This window comes from Centroberyx gerrardi, chromosome 13 (assembly GCF_048128805.1).
Source record: "Centroberyx gerrardi isolate f3 chromosome 13, fCenGer3.hap1.cur.20231027, whole genome shotgun sequence".
Taxonomy (NCBI): Eukaryota; Metazoa; Chordata; class Actinopteri; order Beryciformes; family Berycidae; genus Centroberyx; species Centroberyx gerrardi.
In genome coordinates, this window is record NC_136009.1 from 942,692 (window position 1) to 960,833 (window position 18,142).

At 37.9% G+C, this 18,142-nt stretch overlaps 1 protein-coding gene across 1 annotated transcript; it reads left to right on the plus strand.

Moving 5' to 3' along the window:
* The first annotated feature begins 836 nt into the window (after positions 1-836).
* Positions 837-8,583, plus strand: ccr12a (chemokine (C-C motif) receptor 12a). Its single transcript, XM_071914069.1, has 2 exons — positions 837-947; positions 7,271-8,583. The coding sequence occupies exon 2, from the start codon at positions 7,285-7,287 to the stop codon at positions 8,374-8,376; it is 1,092 nt and encodes a 363-aa protein (XP_071770170.1). The 5' UTR covers positions 837-947; positions 7,271-7,284; the 3' UTR covers positions 8,377-8,583.
* Positions 8,584-18,142: the final 9,559 nt, after the last annotated feature.

Consider the following 18,142-nt stretch of genomic DNA (forward strand, 5'->3'; position numbering starts at 1 on the left):
ATCAAAATAAACAAAATGAGTGCAATCTGAGTTCTCATTCAACTTCGTTATTATTTTTATTTTCAGCAGCAGGAGTAAAACCCTAAGAAAAAATAAGAGCCTTGACGTTGATGAAGCAGTCGTATGCTAGATTGTATGTTGCCAATGCTTTGTTCAGTTTTGAAAATTGACCAACCCTGGTCTCATAGCTTCTGCTTCTATTGTGTGACAAGGGCTCCTTTTGAACTGTGACAAATTTGAATTGTGACGAACTGTGTTAACTCTGTCTTGTCTATCTGATACTCTCCTCTTCTTCACCTCTCCAGTAGCTCTTTTGGTGTCTCATCCATAGCTTTCAAGTCTTGTCTTACTGAATTAGCTAGCTAGCTACCACCAGATGCCAACAATGACAAGCCCTGTAACCGGTGCGCTCTCTCTCTCTCTTTCTCTCTCTCACGCTAACACAAAATGCACACGTGCCAAGTAGTGTGAAGTAGATCTGCTGCTTGAATGACACACAAAACAGACCCAAAACGTACTTGTGTTTTTGATCAACGATATCATATTATTTTTGAGGGATTTAATGCATGATCGGAATGACAGATGAATAGATCCGGGGCTATTTTTTTATTATTCTTATTTTTGTAAAAAAAAAAAAAATTTTTTTTTGGAGATCTGGGGCTATTCATAAAACATTCGGGGCTGTAGCCTCGGACATTCAGGCCTAACGACACCGCTGCTGAATGCTGTAGTGTGACTCTCTGCACTTAACCAGTGCAATTCTGTACAAGCTGCTTAAACACCCATTATATTCATTCCTCTTTGGACAGCCCCTTTACCAGCAACCTCACCTCTCTGTCACTAAAACAGTTTAGCATTGTCAGCAGCAACACAGACTCAGGAGCTAGTCAGCACTTCTCTTTCTGTTTCTGATTGTCCTTACACTCCACACCTAGAAAACTTCACTGGTGAGTTTATGACTTATCCTTTTGGAGAGTGACATCCAGTACAGACAAAATAGAGCCGTTAAAGGAAACATTTTTTCAGTAATCTTGATTTAACAATGAATTGTTCTTTGTGTTACATGGGAGTTTCCTGGATAATACAGACTGAGATTTGTAAAAAAAACAAAAAACAAGGGGGTCTTCATGATAAAGCAATGTACTGAATGCTATACATGGTCCCAGCAAGATTGTGATTAGCATTGCTGCAGTAATAAAGAGGTTTCGATAACAAAGCAATGTACTTCAATAAGAGGTTTTACAAAGCAAGGCCCCATACTTTAACTGAGGGGTGTTGATTGATGGAAAAAGCCTCTTCAAGGAATTGTCATGAGGGGTTTATATGAGAGGTTTAATCATATCAAAAAAGTCAAAAGAAAAAAATGCTGGAAATTTTGGATTTGTTTTTTAAAGGCACTACTATCATTAACTCATTACCTCTGTTTGAGTGTTGGATGTCTTGGAATTTTTAAGTAAATGAAGACAAATCAGAAATAGTACTACATGGCCCCAGGATTACTACAAATCTGATTCAAAACAAACTTGACACTATATCAGCTAATGTAAAGCTTGCAGAAACTTATCTTTGATGCTGACCTTTGATGTTCAGGTAAAGAATGTTGTGCAGTTGTGTTTTGTTCAGTTAAGAACTATCTATATACTATAGTACACTGTAAGGGCACTTATAAGTAATTTGAATGCACTCATAATGACTTATAACCATTCTTTTAAGAACACATAACACTTACTGATGTCAGTACCCATGAAGCATTATAAATTTAACTTAAAATGAATGGTAGCACTTTAAAATAATGAACGTTTACACGCCCTTAATAAACAATGAGTTATTGATGAATTAATGATGAGTTAAGGATCAGTTCACTATTATCAATCATTTATCAATTATATCTCAATAATTTATAATAAATTAGTACATTATTTGTATTGACATAAGTTAAATCTTTGTAACTGATTTATAAGTGAAGAACACATATATATTATACTATATATGTATATATACATTTAAATATTATATAAATATATATATATACACACACACACACACACATATATATACACATATATATAGTATAATATAATAATAATACAGTACTGTGGAAAAGTCTTAGGCACATGTAAAAAAAAATTCTGTAAAGTGAAGATGCTTTCAAAAATAATGCAATGAAAAGTTTCTACAAAAAAAAAGAATAGTATAAAGCGCAGTCTACTGACACACTAATGCAGAAAACAAATAAACATCTAAGACCAAATTTATATAAAACATCTAGGGTGCCTAAGACTTTTGCACATGTACATAATTTGTCAAAAATTGCCTGATGTAGTGTAATGTAACACTTCCTAGGGAGTATGTAATCATTGTGCTTAATTAATGATGAACAAATAATTTGTTAATCATTAACAGATGATGTGTAAATGCTCAACAAAGTATTTACACAGGTATTACTCATTTACTATGAAGTTGCATTAAATAACATTAATTGAACATTTACTAATGTTTAGTAAGACATTTGTTCCCGTGACTATGACAAAGGATAGACAGAAACAAAAATATGACAGCATTTATATTTTGTTGTTCACTTCCTGCAAGAAAATTACAAGACTGCTCTCAGACCAACAGAATTTGACCAAATAGACCAGTGTAAAACCACAAACCACCCAAATTTTCCATAAACAGTCACACCCAAAAAACACCCCGTCTTTGAGCTGCTTAAAAGGCATTGGTCCTTACAATAAAACTTGATCAAATGTATTTTGTAGTATTTTAATTAAAACTAACAAAATTAATGTTTATATATTATATATATATATATATATATATATATGTTATAATATTTACTCAGTCACTCTCTCACTAACATTATTACTTTACCAAGTAGACAATGAAAACGTATGATTCTTCACGGTGTATTTTGATGTATTACAGGGCATGGCACTTTACATGCAGCCTGCAGTGGTAATTTATGATGCTGCATGACTTATATATACTATACTTATATATATGACTTATATTATTATGCATTTCATTTGGCTTAACACACGGATGGCATAGTGGTTAGCACTGTTGCCTCACAGCAAGAGGCTCCTGGGTTCGTTTCCTGGCCTCGGTCCTGTCTGTGTTGATTCTGCATGTTTTCCCCGTGTTCACGTGGGTTTCCTCCCCCAGTCCAAAGACATGCAAGCCAGGGGGATTACAGACTCCAAATAGATGTGAGTGTGAGTATGTTTGTCCGTCTATCTGTATTAGCTCTGTGATGGACTGGCGAGCTGTCCAGGGTGTTTCTCTCCCTTCCACACAATGCATGAATGAATTAATTTTGTTTAACACAGGCAATGATAACTGCTGCATGGATCAATTTAGTAAACCAGTTTACAGCACAAGGTGACTCATGAAATACAAGTTACTATAACACATTATAACCCCCTTCATACAACTTCTGATAGATAACTAGTTATAAACATTCATAACCTATAATTCATTATATCTATATTTTTTGTTTTGTTTTATGAGTGTGGATATAATGCATCAGTAAGCATTATATGCTCCTCTAAGTGTGGTCATAAGTCATTACAGTGCATATCTTGCCTAGAATACTCATTATTCCTGCTTAAATCAAAACGCCTCTTGTACAAAATGCAGTAGTTAGGATTTTGTGTGGTACTAACAGAAAAAATCATATCACCCCAATTCATTTCACTAGTTTTCTGTTCTCTTTCAGAATTGACTTGATTTCACTGATCACTTAAAATACAGATAGGTACTGATATATCGCTGATCCTTAATCCCTTATGATCCTGAGCACCTCAGATCACAGCCTTGTTTCCCAATAACGATCATTCTTAGAGGCAAAGAGTGTTTTTAAGTGTGATCCTACGAAGGCTCTTTCATTACCTACGTGCGTTTCTCAAAGCAGCACTTAGAGCAGGAGCGCACCCACATTAGTTAAGTGCATCTTAAAGCCGCTGTGACATGTACTGTCAATATGAAAGGTGCTGAAGTGTTTGTTGACTTGGTTTCATAATAACAGATTCATCAAACTGTAAGTTATGTGATATTGTGCAAATACATTACAATTATATATGCTTAGAATCGCCACAGAAACATTATTTAAATCACCTGTAGAGAGCTTACAGCCAACTGGCGATGGCACCACAACAGATGCACAATAGCCTACATGACTGGTTTTACTGCACGTCAACAAGTTATTGAACATTTCTTTTGAAGATAAATTGTTCCCCTCCCTGTCCCTTCTGCAAAAGCTCACCACTCCAGCTGCAGCAATCGCCGACGCCACATATTTTGTGTTTTGCCTCCTCTTTCACGGTTCCCTCATCCCTCCTGTTTTTTTTTTATTTTTTATTTTTTTATATATCATTATACTTCAGCGTTCTCCTCTCACAGGGCACATCACTCCATTTCATAAAGAGATCAATAGTGGGAAAAAATATAAGCCTAATAAAGAAATAAAATATCTAAGATGAAAATAAATTAGACAACAGTAAATAATGTGAAAACAGCCTAATAGACCTTAAACTCGTAAGTTTAGCAAGGAAAAAAAATCCGAAGCATGTTGACCCCACTCTCACGGAGAACTCTAGAGTAGGCCTAGTGTAGATCCAGGCCAGTTGGCAACCACATCAAGAGTCACATAATCAGTATCAAAACTCACTTGGGTGTTGATGCCATGGTATGCATCCTCATCCATGTGTGGGGCAATGATTTTGATATGGGTGCAGTCGATGACACCAACAAATCCCAGAAAACTGGTGAGCTGCATGACAGCGGCTTCTTTCACAGGGTTTGATGGATTGCTCTGCTGATAGAAGGCTGTGTTGGACCCAAATCATCGCAGTTAGTGGCAATTACTTTAATCTTTGCTGATCTTTCCATAGATGGGTAGATAGCATCAGTGTTGGGGAAGTTACTTTCAAAATGTAATATATTATTTATTACTTATTACTCCTAATTAAAAGTGGTGCGATTAAGTTACTTTATTACTTTCTGTATATGGTAACTAGTTATATTACTAATTATATTACTTTAGTACTTTCACTCAAGGCAATTATGCTGATAAGTCCAATCGGTGGTAGGGTACTGAAAATCGGAGACAGGCACAAAATAATGTCTTTTAACTCTTTATTTAAAGAGATAAAACAACCTCTTCACTCCTAATTAAGAACTTATGATTGGCAGCAAATGTAAACAAACAATAAATGAGTAAATAAAATAAATTGCCTAAATGAGGATTACGTAGCATAATGCCTACAAGCTCACAGTGAGCTCTTGAAAAATAAAACAACATTGTGTGTAGGCAAAATAATTTTCAAAGCTGCTTTTTTAACCCTCTAGACCCCAGTAGAATTCTAGAATGTTGCTGCATTTTCTTGCTCACTCCAAACAAACAGCTATAACTCAAAAATTAAAAGAAATTGACAATCACAAGTTTTTCCATGTAAAAAAACGTCCCCTTTAATTTGGTACCAAATACATGGCAAGGCGATTCAGGGCGTCTCCTTACTTGGTCAGTGTCAACATTCACAGTATGACAACATAACAGATCCTTCATATCTTGGCTAACAATAAGCTTTCGAAATACATACAAAACCTCAAGACTCTTCGGCGCACTGCCTCCACATTAACATTATTATTATTACAACATTATTACAGTACTTACAAAAGTAACTGTAATATTATTACTTGATTTAAAACAGTAACTCGTTACACTACTTCGTTACTCAGATAAGTAATAATATTACGTAACGCGTTATATTACGTAACTCGTTACCCCTAACACTGGATAGCATCACACACAAGGACCATCACATAATAAATACCATCCCTGTCTAACCGGTATCTTTTGATCATTATCCAGTGTTTGCAAAACATCAGTCCTTTCCCTAAATGTCTGTCCTTGACGTCATCTCAAAGCAGCTATCTTCCAGTTACTGCTCATGTTAGGACACCTCTTGAGCTTTCCTAAATATATCCTGAGATACGAGTACTTTTATTTCATAGGAATGTTGATAACATGCTCTTACTCCTAAAAGTAGGACGAAATATGCATCACTCTGAGAATTTTCAGGCAGTTGGGACCAATTTCCTACACTGACACTTGATAACTACAGGCCCAGGGCCAGTATGTATAAAACTCCTTATAATGTTGATTAAATCTGAGCCTGTTATCAAGCATCTCAGAATTACTCCTAAGAATCTTGTTAAAAATGTGACTGTGACCAAATTTACTCACTGCTCAGCGTAGGAGCTAAAAGTTCAAGTGTCCCTCAGAGTGATGTGTAGGAGTTGGTCTTATGAATTTGTCTCAGCATGGTTTTAAGAACATGGGAAAAGCCATGTAGTGGATGTGCGGTGATGTTTTGTAGTTTTTTTTTGTTTGTGTAAAAACAGGATGCACTGAATGAACTGAAAATTTCCAAAACAAGGAATTTGCAATACCGAAGCAATGTTATGTTATCTGTCAACATAGCATAATGATGTTCAAGCTTTTCAAGCTATTAGATATGTCTTGTTTTTGCTAAAATAATAATAATAATAATAATAATTATGATAATAATAATAATAATAATAATAATAATAATAATAATAATAATAATAAATATAGCCACAAGAGGCACTTGATGTGGTCCACGCACCTGATGACCTCTGGGGTAAAGGACCAATGTGCAAGTGTGATCCCTGTGGCATGCTGAGTATTTTGAAATTTGAACAGAGTTTATACTGAATACAATGACTGAAATATAAATACAATGGATTTGCATGGCCATTTAAACTTATGATGTTGCTATAGCGCCACCAATGGGCGAAATGACACCACATTTTGCTTCCTCAGAATGGTAAACAGACTGCTGCTAAACTAGATTAAAAAGATACGTTTTCAGTTGTTTAAAAATGTCTACTGAGCCCGCCGTTCTAACAGTTAAAGGCAGGGTGTTCCACAACTTTGGGGCATAATGGGTAAAAGCAGCATCCCCAAAGCTCTTTGTGGCTTGGGAACATTTAAAATACCAGCTTCTGAGGACCTAAGGGCTCGTGAGGTGTAGGGATGGGCATTTGAAGTCATATCAATATTCGAATATTTTATTAAAAATAATTCAGGTAACCGGTTAACCAATACTGTGCAATACACATAATGTAATGCGCATACTCCTCTGATTTGAAAATCTCGTAAAGTATGAAAAGTAACACAATTTTGGTCACACCAAAAAAAAATTCAATGTATATCAGTCTCCTTATTAAAGATTCTCTTCTACAGGATGAACCCCAGCCATGGAGGACAACAGTGACCAGTATCAGCTCTTCCTCACTCTGTTTAACGACAGCTATGACACCACTGACTCATCCTACGTGGTCAGTGAACTTGTCCAGCTCTGCTCCAAGACTAAGGTCAACCAGTTTGGTGCTAACTTCATCCCATTATTCTACTATGTAAACTTCCTTCTAAGTTACCTGGGTAATGGGCTTGTTCTCTTCATCATTTACAAGTTTGAGAAGCTCAACACGGTGACAAACATCTTCCTCCTAAATTTGGTCATCTCAAACATTCTCTTTGCCTCCAGTCTTCCCTTCTGGGCAACATACCATTTGTCTGAGTGGATATTTGGCGTGGTGTTATGTAAGATGGTCAGCAGTGCCTACTTCATCGGCTTCTACAGTTCCATCCTCTTCCTCACACTCATGACATTTGACCGGTATCTTGCAGTGGTGCACGCGGTGACAGCTGCCAGGAGCAGGAAAAAGACCTATGCCGTCATCGCATCGGTGGCAGTTTGGTGCATCAGTATTGTAGCCAGTGTCAAAGAGCTGGTTCTCAAAAAAGTGTGGCTGCATTCAGAGTATGGGCTGATGTGTGAGGAAGCAGGATTCCCTGGGAACATAATGGATCGCTGGCACCTGGTCACTAACTACCAACAATTCCTACTGTTCTTCCTCCTCCCTCTTTTCATGGTGATGTATTGCTACATTAGCATCACCGTCCGGATCTTGTCCACCCGGATGAAGGAGAAGTGCCGTGCCATCAAGCTCATATTTATCATCATCTTCACCTTCTTCGCTTGCTGGACGCCCTACAATATAGTCATCCTCCTTCAGGCCATCCGAATCTCTACCATTGGTGAGAATAATGAATCATGCTCAGAGTCAGAGGCATTGGACTATGCACTGTATGTGACACGGAACGTAGCGTACTTGTATTGTTGCATTAGCCCTGTATTTTATACATTTGTGGGTAAGAAGTTCCAGAGCCACTTCAGAAAACTGCTGGCCGAGAGGATCCCCTGTCTGAAAAGACACATCAGCCTCAGCAGCCAGAGCAGTAGGACCACCTCACAGCGGACACCCCACACTACATATGACTACTAGAAAGAGAGTTTTATAAATCTGATTATTTTTGTCTGTACGTACTTTTCTTATTTTGTGCGCATGTAACCTTTTAGTGTGGAATCTATGCATAGTTTTATAAATGAAGCCCCAGACCAGGCTTGAAAATGTTATTTACGATTTATTTTAGCCTACTTAGGTGCCAGATGGTGGCAGTTTGCAACATCCAGTGAGTCCAAGAATGTTTAGCCATTAGCTGTGACTGTGACTATGCCCAGAATATGACATCACTGACATAACTTGAAAAAACATAAGGGAAACATAAAAGCATAAGACATTGTGATATGTAGGCTGGGCCTATTTTAATTCCAGTGTCTCACAAAAGCACTGTTGCAATAGTCAAATTGGTTGAAATTGGACTATGAAAATTAATTCACCAATGTAGGCCTGAGGAAAAAGGTTAATCCATGAATGTGTGTTAAGACAACACAGATGTACTATATACCTTATGTTAATTACCAAATGAATGTCGCCAGATGGCAGCACAGGCAAAATATGAATATGACATTCATATTTTTTGCTGGGTATGCATAAAAACTTTGATAGACTATGAGGTGTATTGTGGGTCAACTGCGTCAATTATGATATGCTACTTCATCAATAGCAGATGTCCATTTTTGATGATGGAGTAGCAAATAAACTATCCCAAATGGCCTCCACTTTCCTTCACTTCCTCCTCTCCTCCACTCCATTCCTCCCCTTGTCTCCTCCAAGTTACTTCCTGGTACGAGAAGAGTGGTAGTGAGGGAGGAAAGGAGGAGTGATGCACCCATGGTTGATATGTAATAATATGGTATTTTGTGAACATGGTAAATGTCAACACTGTTCTTTTTGTCTTTTGTTGATTCACAATTACAGTTGATAAATTGTAAGAAGTATGTTGAAAAGCGGCTAAAACATCTTTTTTATTTGCCTCTGTCACATTTATGATTACAGCAAATTAGCATAGCTTTTAGTGCTTTTTTATTTTTATGTTTTAAAACTCATAGTTGCTTTCATGTGTCAACAATTATAGAAAAACAGATTTTAATATCTAGCAAAATTCATTAATCATACTCTTAGTCATACTCTCCCAATCCTTAGCATTTTATGCTTTTTGCTGTTGTTATACTGTTTTCTAACATGTTGTGTTCTGTTGTCATTTCAGTTTTGTTATCCAATTCAGATGTACACTGTTAGAAGAAAGTGTTTTGAAACTCAAAATGTAATGACAACTCTGCTGCCACCATTATAGTGAAATTAAAACCCTGTTTACACTGGCATTTCAAGACAACATTGAGTGTTACAAAACACCCCCTTGTGACTGTTTTGAGATCCGAAAATGGTGCTTTGAGGCACTCAGGTCATCCATGGAGCATGGATACACCAATGAGATAAGTGATCTGAAACACATTTCAGAGATGCAAACTCTTTTTTTCAAGGATTGGAGACACCCCTGATTATAGAGATTTGGAAAGACCGCACAGTGTTTCGAGGTCTGTCAAACTTGGAACTCTAAAACCTAGTAAGGTGCTTCGAGAGCTTATTTTCCGCATCTCCAAACATCACTTAAGTGTTTTGATACCTTACTTTCATGGACTGCTATGGTGTTTCAATAGCTGAATTTCATGGAATCCAAACACCACTTAGGTGTTTTGATTGCTTACTTTACAGCACTCCAGACACCACTATGGTATATTTAATCTATTTTCTTATGTACACCACTATAGTGTTTATCCTTGGCAGTAACTCTGTTTTACATTGTTTCATGTGGTTTCATATCAATACACAAAAATATAACTTTTGCAGGCATTGTTATTTATGCTTAATTTATGATTCACGCTGTCACAATCAAATCTTAGTTTCATCAATAAACAATCAGCAACATTCAAGATATCGTAAAGTCAAAGATATTGTGTGACAATTGTATTGTATACTGTATAGATAATTAAATAATAAATAAACATTGTAGCACCCCCTGTGGCCGTTTGGTTCAGTGGTATCCAAAATGTTGTGCATGATGGACAAACAGATGGACGGACAGACGGATGAACGGACAGGGATTGATCCATAGTTCCTCATCTGGAGTGGGGAGTTTGTACAAAAAAGGGGACGAGAATTGAGGGGGACAGGGCGTAGGTGGCAAATTACAGTCTTGTTCTTAACGGTTAAAAGTTTGGCAGGGATGTTCATGTTATCTGCATTATTCAGTAGTTGTAGCTGTATACATTTAAATGTGCACATTTTGGGATACTGCTACCACAAAATGGAGTATGAGAAAGCAAGGGCAGTGAGGGCATCAGAGAAGTTGTGCACAAATACAGTTTTATTTGTGGCTATGTAAAATCTTTGCGCTGTAAGAATGGGCCAATGGTTGAAATATAGGGAGTTATAGGGCCAATTGAAACATCTTGTGGGGTTGATGTTTCCTCCTGGTATCATGCTGCTCTGACCTCCTCGTTCAACAGTGTCAAGGTCTGTGGCTGAGGGAGGACAGATGATGGACGCACTCACTCACACATACACATGCACACCAGAGTTAGTTATGATTCCACTTATATTCTTCTTGAATTGCAAAGGCACATACATTATAACTATTACAGTAGAAGCTGAAACACTGAAGTTCTAACAGTAACATGTATTTAGCTGCTGACACTAGCCACTGTAGCATTACTACACAGACTCAACAGAGGCTACATTTGGCAAACTTACCGTACCATTGCAGCATGTTTGTCCAATCCAATGTTAGCTGTGGGTAAACTTAGCCTTCCGTAGCAACACAGCAGAACAGAACAGTGACAGAAAAGCAAACACACCTCAACCTAGCTCCACCACGCCTGAGATCTTCCATTCTCCAGTTAACACAGACAAAGAAGACAAATGAGGGGTGTCCTGGTGGCTCAAGTCAAGTCAATCAAGTCAAGTCAATTTTATTGTCCCAGATGGGCAATTTGTGCTGCAGCAAGTATAAAACACATAAAACACGTCACAACACAAAACATATAGTATCACATAGAAACAGTAAGAAAAGTGACAAAGGTGGCTCACACCACTGCACCAAAGTTCATTCCAGATCCATGAAATAGGCGCAAGTGTCCATTCAGACCTATGTGGCCTGAACAAACTTATTCAAAATCATATACATCAAATCATATACTGTACATCAACAACAGTTCCTACAAGACTGAACTATTGTCAACAACATCCTCAACATCATCATCACCAACATCACTGGAGTAGTAAGTAAGCTCAGTGACATCATCAAACAACATTACCTTGCCAGTATAATATACAGTATATCAACATGTGGAAGAAAATTCAACATATGTATTAACAGCTGAACTGGGGTCACCTCAGGGAATGTAAGGTTTCATGATGTATGGTCACCTCACTGTAACCCTTGTGCCATAACTTACGATGCCAGAGGTCTTGTTGTCTTGTTGTCACATAACGTGTTGCTTTTGCTCTACTTTGGTGACCTGTTCTAATGTCAGCACATTCTGTACGTCCTTGGAAGATACATAAAAGAGAGGTTCAATCTCTTCCTCTTTGAAGAAGTGTACGTAGCCTCCTGCTGTGTGCATCTCTTCCTCTTATAAGACTCCTTTCAATAAATATATATTCAAGTAAGACGAACCTCTGACTCCAGAACATTTCTTCAACAAATTGGCGTTGACGGCAGGATTGCTAATTGGCGATGTTCCATTAGCACTGCCACGCCATCCCGAATCTCTGCAAAAATTCTATGGTGTCTTCCTGTTTTCCCTGCATGCATGATGTGACCTTGCTAAAATCCCCCAAATTCCTAGCACTGAGTTTTAAAGAAGCTAGGCATGGCCCTTCTATCCAGTCTGTCCTGGAGAGGTTACCTCCATCTGTCACTTGCACCCAATCCCCTTCACCTGTCCCATGAGGAAAAACAAAATTTCCCTGGACAGCTCTCCATTCTAGTTTGTAAGCCAATGACAACAGTTGACGTACATCAGGAATCAAGGCATTGTAGAGGTCGGCTACCTGAGGCCTAGTCAGTGGATTTGGAGCATCACTTAGCATTTGCCATACCTCCATTGGAGTCCATGGTTTCAGAATTGGAGTTTCTCCTACCATTAATTTAGGAGCTAGCACTACAGGCACTTCCTCATGATTTTGTTGTGTGCGTGGTGATTCTGAGGTTGCTTCAGTCATTTTCTTAGAAATGTGTTGTTTGTTAACCTTACGTCTTTTGATTTTCTGGGGCTGACCTTCTGTATCAGACTTACTTACTCTGGATGTAGCTGCTCTTCTAAGATTTGTATCTGACCTGTATTGGAGACCTGATCTATGTGTTCGGATCTGAGTGCTTTCACATTCTTCGTCTGTCTCAGAATCAGTGTCAGTATCAAATTGTTGCTGTTGTGCACGCCAATTGATGCGTGTTGTGTGGCTAGGCCCTGCCCCTCTGATTTTAGGTTGGTCTAATGGACTCTGTTGCTCCGCCCCCAGCAATGTCCCCAGCAATGTCCCCAGCTGGCCTGTTTTCCCTTCTATCACTTTGACTCTGTCTGTCTGCCTGAGCTGACCTTCGCTGATTGTTCTGCCTCACAGCTTCAGTGCATGCTACATCTAAAAGATCATCAGACACTGGTGTCTCTACGCATTTCTTGGGAAACAGATTGACACTGCTTATTTCTACTGTAGGTTTCTCGGAGAACCGGTCACAATTTATTCCACCATTTCTCAAGTGTCGCAAAAGGCTTTCAGGGGTTGCTTTATTCTGTTTCTGCGCCCAAATACGCAATATTACAGAAGCCTGTTTACCCGGATTTTCTGGATATTTGTCTTTGTCTTTGATAACCTCTGCATTTCTCACCCCGAGAGCAGACACGAGAGGAGACAGTGCCTCTGGTGTCGTGGTGCAAACAATTTTGTCAATCATTTCAATCAATTCTGGCCCAATAGCCTTACTATCTTCCTTTTCCTTCTGGACCTCTACTGTTTGTTTCCCTTTTTCCACATCAGAAACTTTCAGAGTTGTGTTAGGCTTTGAGATGGGATGCTTCTTTACTATTTTCCTCCATCTTTCAACACATGCTTGGACATAATCATAGTCCCAACCCTGCTGTTTTGTCTGAGCTATCACAGTTGCTTCCACAAAGTCTAGCTTTTCTGGGGCAAAAGATCCTCCGATTGGCCACAAGCCTTATGTGCATTTGGTCAAATCATTTGTGAATGGGATCACGTAATTCTGTCCCAATTCTTTGCTTACAATATCTGCTGGCGATCCTGGTGGGATAACAACAATTTGTGCTTTTGTGTGGCTCCTCAGAATATCTTTTGCCCTCCGTTTCTCAGCCTTTGGCAATTCCAACTACAAATCCTGCTTTACCTTTGACTGTCCCTTTCCCATTTTGAGACTATACCGACACACCAACTACTATGTCAAAAAACATTTTTTATATCGACCGGCCTCAAGAACTCAGCAGTAGAACACAGTTTAAAATCCCTTATTAAACCTTATTTTAAATCTAGTTTGGAAAACTTTACGCTAAACCCCCAGCATAAATCATAGCTTGGAACTCAGCGACATAACACAGCATTAAGACATTGCATTAAACACAGCATTAAGACATTGCATTAAATCCAGCATTGACACATTGAGTTTTGTAGGACAGTGAAAACATCATTGCATCAAGACATCATTAAAACTCACTCGTCAGTAGTCGGAATTATTCAACAAGATGAACACCACACAACGTATTAGGTATATTCTCACATACAAGAACTCCTGTGCACAATGAAATGCCTTCTCAGAAAGTTTTGTCTTTATCTTTACAAATGTCAAGGTAACTCTCACTCCCTAGGCACTGTTCCAACCCTTCAACCAGAGCAGTGAGAGAATGGTCATATTGTTCTTATTCCAATTAAATAATCAAAAATGAGACTTACAATTTGCAGCTGTGGTTGTTTCACTTACTGATAATCCACTCTCCTCTTCTTCTTTTCAATCTGAAAGGTTTAAAGGCTTATAACAGGAAATGTTAACACTACACAGTGATTTTCACATAGGAGAAGTTATGTCATCTTTTCATGCCAAAAAGTCCATGCCTAATTCATGCATTCTTTTCATGCAAAGGGAGGGTGTATACATTTAATGTGAAACCTCTTTTTGACTCTTATTTCCAATTGCACCTTGTGAGTGAACCCATATGTTTATTTCCTTAATAGTTCTATCCTCCTGCTCATATCGACTCTTCCCTTAATCCTGATTGCTCTTGATCAGATATTTATATCAGATCTCACTGCCACATGCAGATGCAGTCTAGGATTTTCTGGTCAAAGCTCTTCCATCCGTTGATGGACAGATATTAAACAAGATAAAGCTGCTTCATTCTAGCCCACCGAGTTCCTAGGTTTAGCTCTTCCATCTAGTTCTGTTAAGTTTCCTAGATAAAGCTCATCCCCCTAGCTCCTTGTTGAGTTTCCTAAATACCAGCTAACACAGAGGGGCACCCCCAACATAAAAGCTCACTCGAGTGCTATTTCTTTTTTTTGGATCCCGTCAAGCATTACCCGGACAAGACGAATAAAATTCGTACTTTCCCGTGTTTGCTGTGTTGGGATCCTGCTGACAACGCCAATTTGTTGAAGAAATGTTCTGGAGTCAGAGGTTCGTCTTACTTAGGGCTGGGTATCGGTACTTGATACCTTTAAGGTATCGACCGAAATAACCCAGTACCAAGTAGTATCGAAACTTCTCCAGTCAAACAATACCTGCATTCGATACTTTTTGTACACAGATCTAGAAAAAAATGACTATTTGTATGGTTTTGCTCGCAGCCAATCACTGCAAGCGTTCTTCGATTTAATGCGACGTGTGATTGGCCCACTACCGCAGCAGCTACAACCCATACAGTCTGTGGTGGTGAAGTCAAGCACAGTGTATGTGACGGAGTTGGCAGTTCAGCGTGCTGAGATGCCACCAAAACGTTAAAAAAAAGGTATCGAATGAAGTACTCTATTGGTATCGGTATCACTTTAAGGGTACTGGTATTGGTACTGGTATCGTAATTTTTTAAACGATACCTAGCCCTAGTCTTACTTGAATATATATTTATTGAAAGGAGTCTTATAAGAGGAAGAGATGCACACAGCAGGAGGCTACATACACTTCTTCAAAGAGGAAGAGATTGAACCAGTCTTTTATGTATCTTCCAAGGACGTACAGAATGTGCTGACATTAGAACAGGTCACCAAAGTAGAGCAAAAGCAACACATGTTATGTCTTAAGTTAGAGCTTCCATAGACATCTCGGAGACATCCAGGAGCCACTCTGACAACAAGACCTCTGGCATAGTAAGTTATGGCAAAAAGGTTACAGTGAGGTGACCATACATCATGAAACCTTACATTCCCTGAGGTGACCCCAGTTCAGCTGTTAATACATATGTTGAATTTTCTTCCACACAACATAACCATACGAGAGTATGGTTATCAGTGCATTATCATCATCACCCTCACTGTCAGAGAATTGTCATCCTCACCAAGCAACATCGCTACTGGCAATATACCATACAGCAAAAAAGTTAAGAATAAGAAATAAAAATGTAATAATAATTAGCAGTTACCTCCTCCTACCAGCAGCATTTAAGGCTTGAATGGCAACAGGGATAAAGGAGTTCTTATACTTGTTTTTCATGGCAACAGGGGACCTAAACCGTAGGCCAGATGGAAGCAACTTAAACTCAGAATGTAAGGGATGATGAACACTATCTGCAAGAATAGCCTTAAGCCTTAAGCACCTGCTTAAGAAAGCAAAATGCCAAAAACCTAGTTTTAAAAGAAGACAAATGAGTGTCAGAGCTGCAATATCCATTTGGTGGTTAGGGTTAGTTAATGCTTAATAAGCATTAACTAACCCTTAATTAACAGTTAACTAATATGTCTCGTAATCATTTACTAATGGTGTTCATGTTAACTAGTATTAATTTATACATTATTTAATAGTTTAAAAAGATGCTATTAACATTAGTTAATACATTAATAAGCATTAACTAACAGTTAATTAATACAATAATAAGCATTAAGTAACTGTTAACAAATGTCTCTTGTTAACATTTATTAAGGGTTTACATGTTAATTAAGGTACTAATATTAGTAAATGGTTGATAAAGATGTTAATTAACATGTATGTCATGAAGTTCACAGCTAAGCCATGTTTGTTTTTTATAAATGTTTATTTAAGGGTAATGATTGTCCACTTGCTTGTCCATCCTCCAACTTAAGACTTATTTTTGGTAAAGGTTGAGATCAGTGGACATACTCCATGGTCTTCATGTAGAGGTTTGCTTGTTCCTTTATCTTCATGTAGACGTTCCTTACTTATAGCCTAACCTATAAATTATTGTGCATGTTATATAAGCATTACTTAACCATAATTGGCCATTTATTAATGGTCTTTGTGACCCTTATTGTAAAGTTGAAAACATGTATCCCTTAAGTAACACTTCATAAATGCATAAGGATGCTGAGTAAACATTACTTAACCATAATTAACCATGTATTAATGCTCTTTGTGACCCTTATTGTAAAGTTGAAAACATGTATCCCTTAAGTAACACTTCATAAATGCATCAGAGTGCTGAATACGCATTACTTAACCTTAATGCTATTTGTAACTATCTAAACAAACAGAAATCATAACATCAATAGAAAAAAATCTTAACTGAACACTATACACACACACACACGCATGCATATACACTCACTCACTCACTCATTCACACTTTAAGCTTCAAAGCATTGTTCAACTTCTGATGGATGGCTGGCTTCACATTGGCCGCTGCCAGGCCAGGAAATTCTGTCACCGTTTCTGTAAAGAGCAAAAGGTATTCCATGCGTAATTTGATTTTGCCTCAGTAATGTAGCTGTACAGCAATCCAGCCATGGTTCAGAACTGGAATACACTACATAGTAACACAATAAATCAGGGTATACCATGGACCCTTGTACAGGAAATCATCCACATTACCAATCTATAAACTGTAGCACAACAATTTAGGGTTATCTAAAAGCAGATAAATTATTCTTTTTATAATTTGATATTAATGATGTGCCTCCTCTTCTATATTTCTAAAGTAATGACAAATATAGTCATGAGTGAATCAATCAGTAGAAAGTCTATTGGAGCTCATCAAATATACAGACTGTTAATTGAAAGGCCACAGAAAACAGCAGGTAATGGCAATAACAACTGAGAAAGTCTGATTGTCAACAGACAACAGTATAAAATTATTACAGACCGGAGAACACTGGTCTGTAATATTTTGCTAGCCATGGGGTGCTTGACATGTAAACACAATAGAGACAATTAGAGAATGGAAGGGTTACAGACTCTTAACACATTTTTATCTTGACAAATGAAAAGTGAAGCAGGGTTAAAATCTAGTTGTCTTTTCCTACTGTGGAACACTGCACTGGTTTTGGTTTCAATTCCACACCAATTTGTTTAATTAGCTGAGAAACAACGATCAATCTCAATAAATTATTTACACTCACTTTCAGTGTTACCAACTGCTAACATACAGTATATAACAACGCTAGTGCCTCTTCAGTGCCCGAGTGCTTTATTTTGAAAGTATATCGGAAGTGCAGTGGGGGAACCTTTATTTTGAAATGGAAGTATTTTGGAAGTAGTCTGTCCTTATCTAACTTTACACGCATTAGCTAGCTAGCTCGTTAGCCAGCAAACAAACATACTTTATATGTTGCAGATAACTCATAAAACTTTGTT

Bases quoted from the DNA above. Each gene is read 5' to 3' on its own strand.
- ccr12a (XM_071914069.1), top strand. From the start codon at position 7,285: ATGGAGGACAACAGTGACCAGTATCAGCTCTTCCTCACTCTGTTTAAC.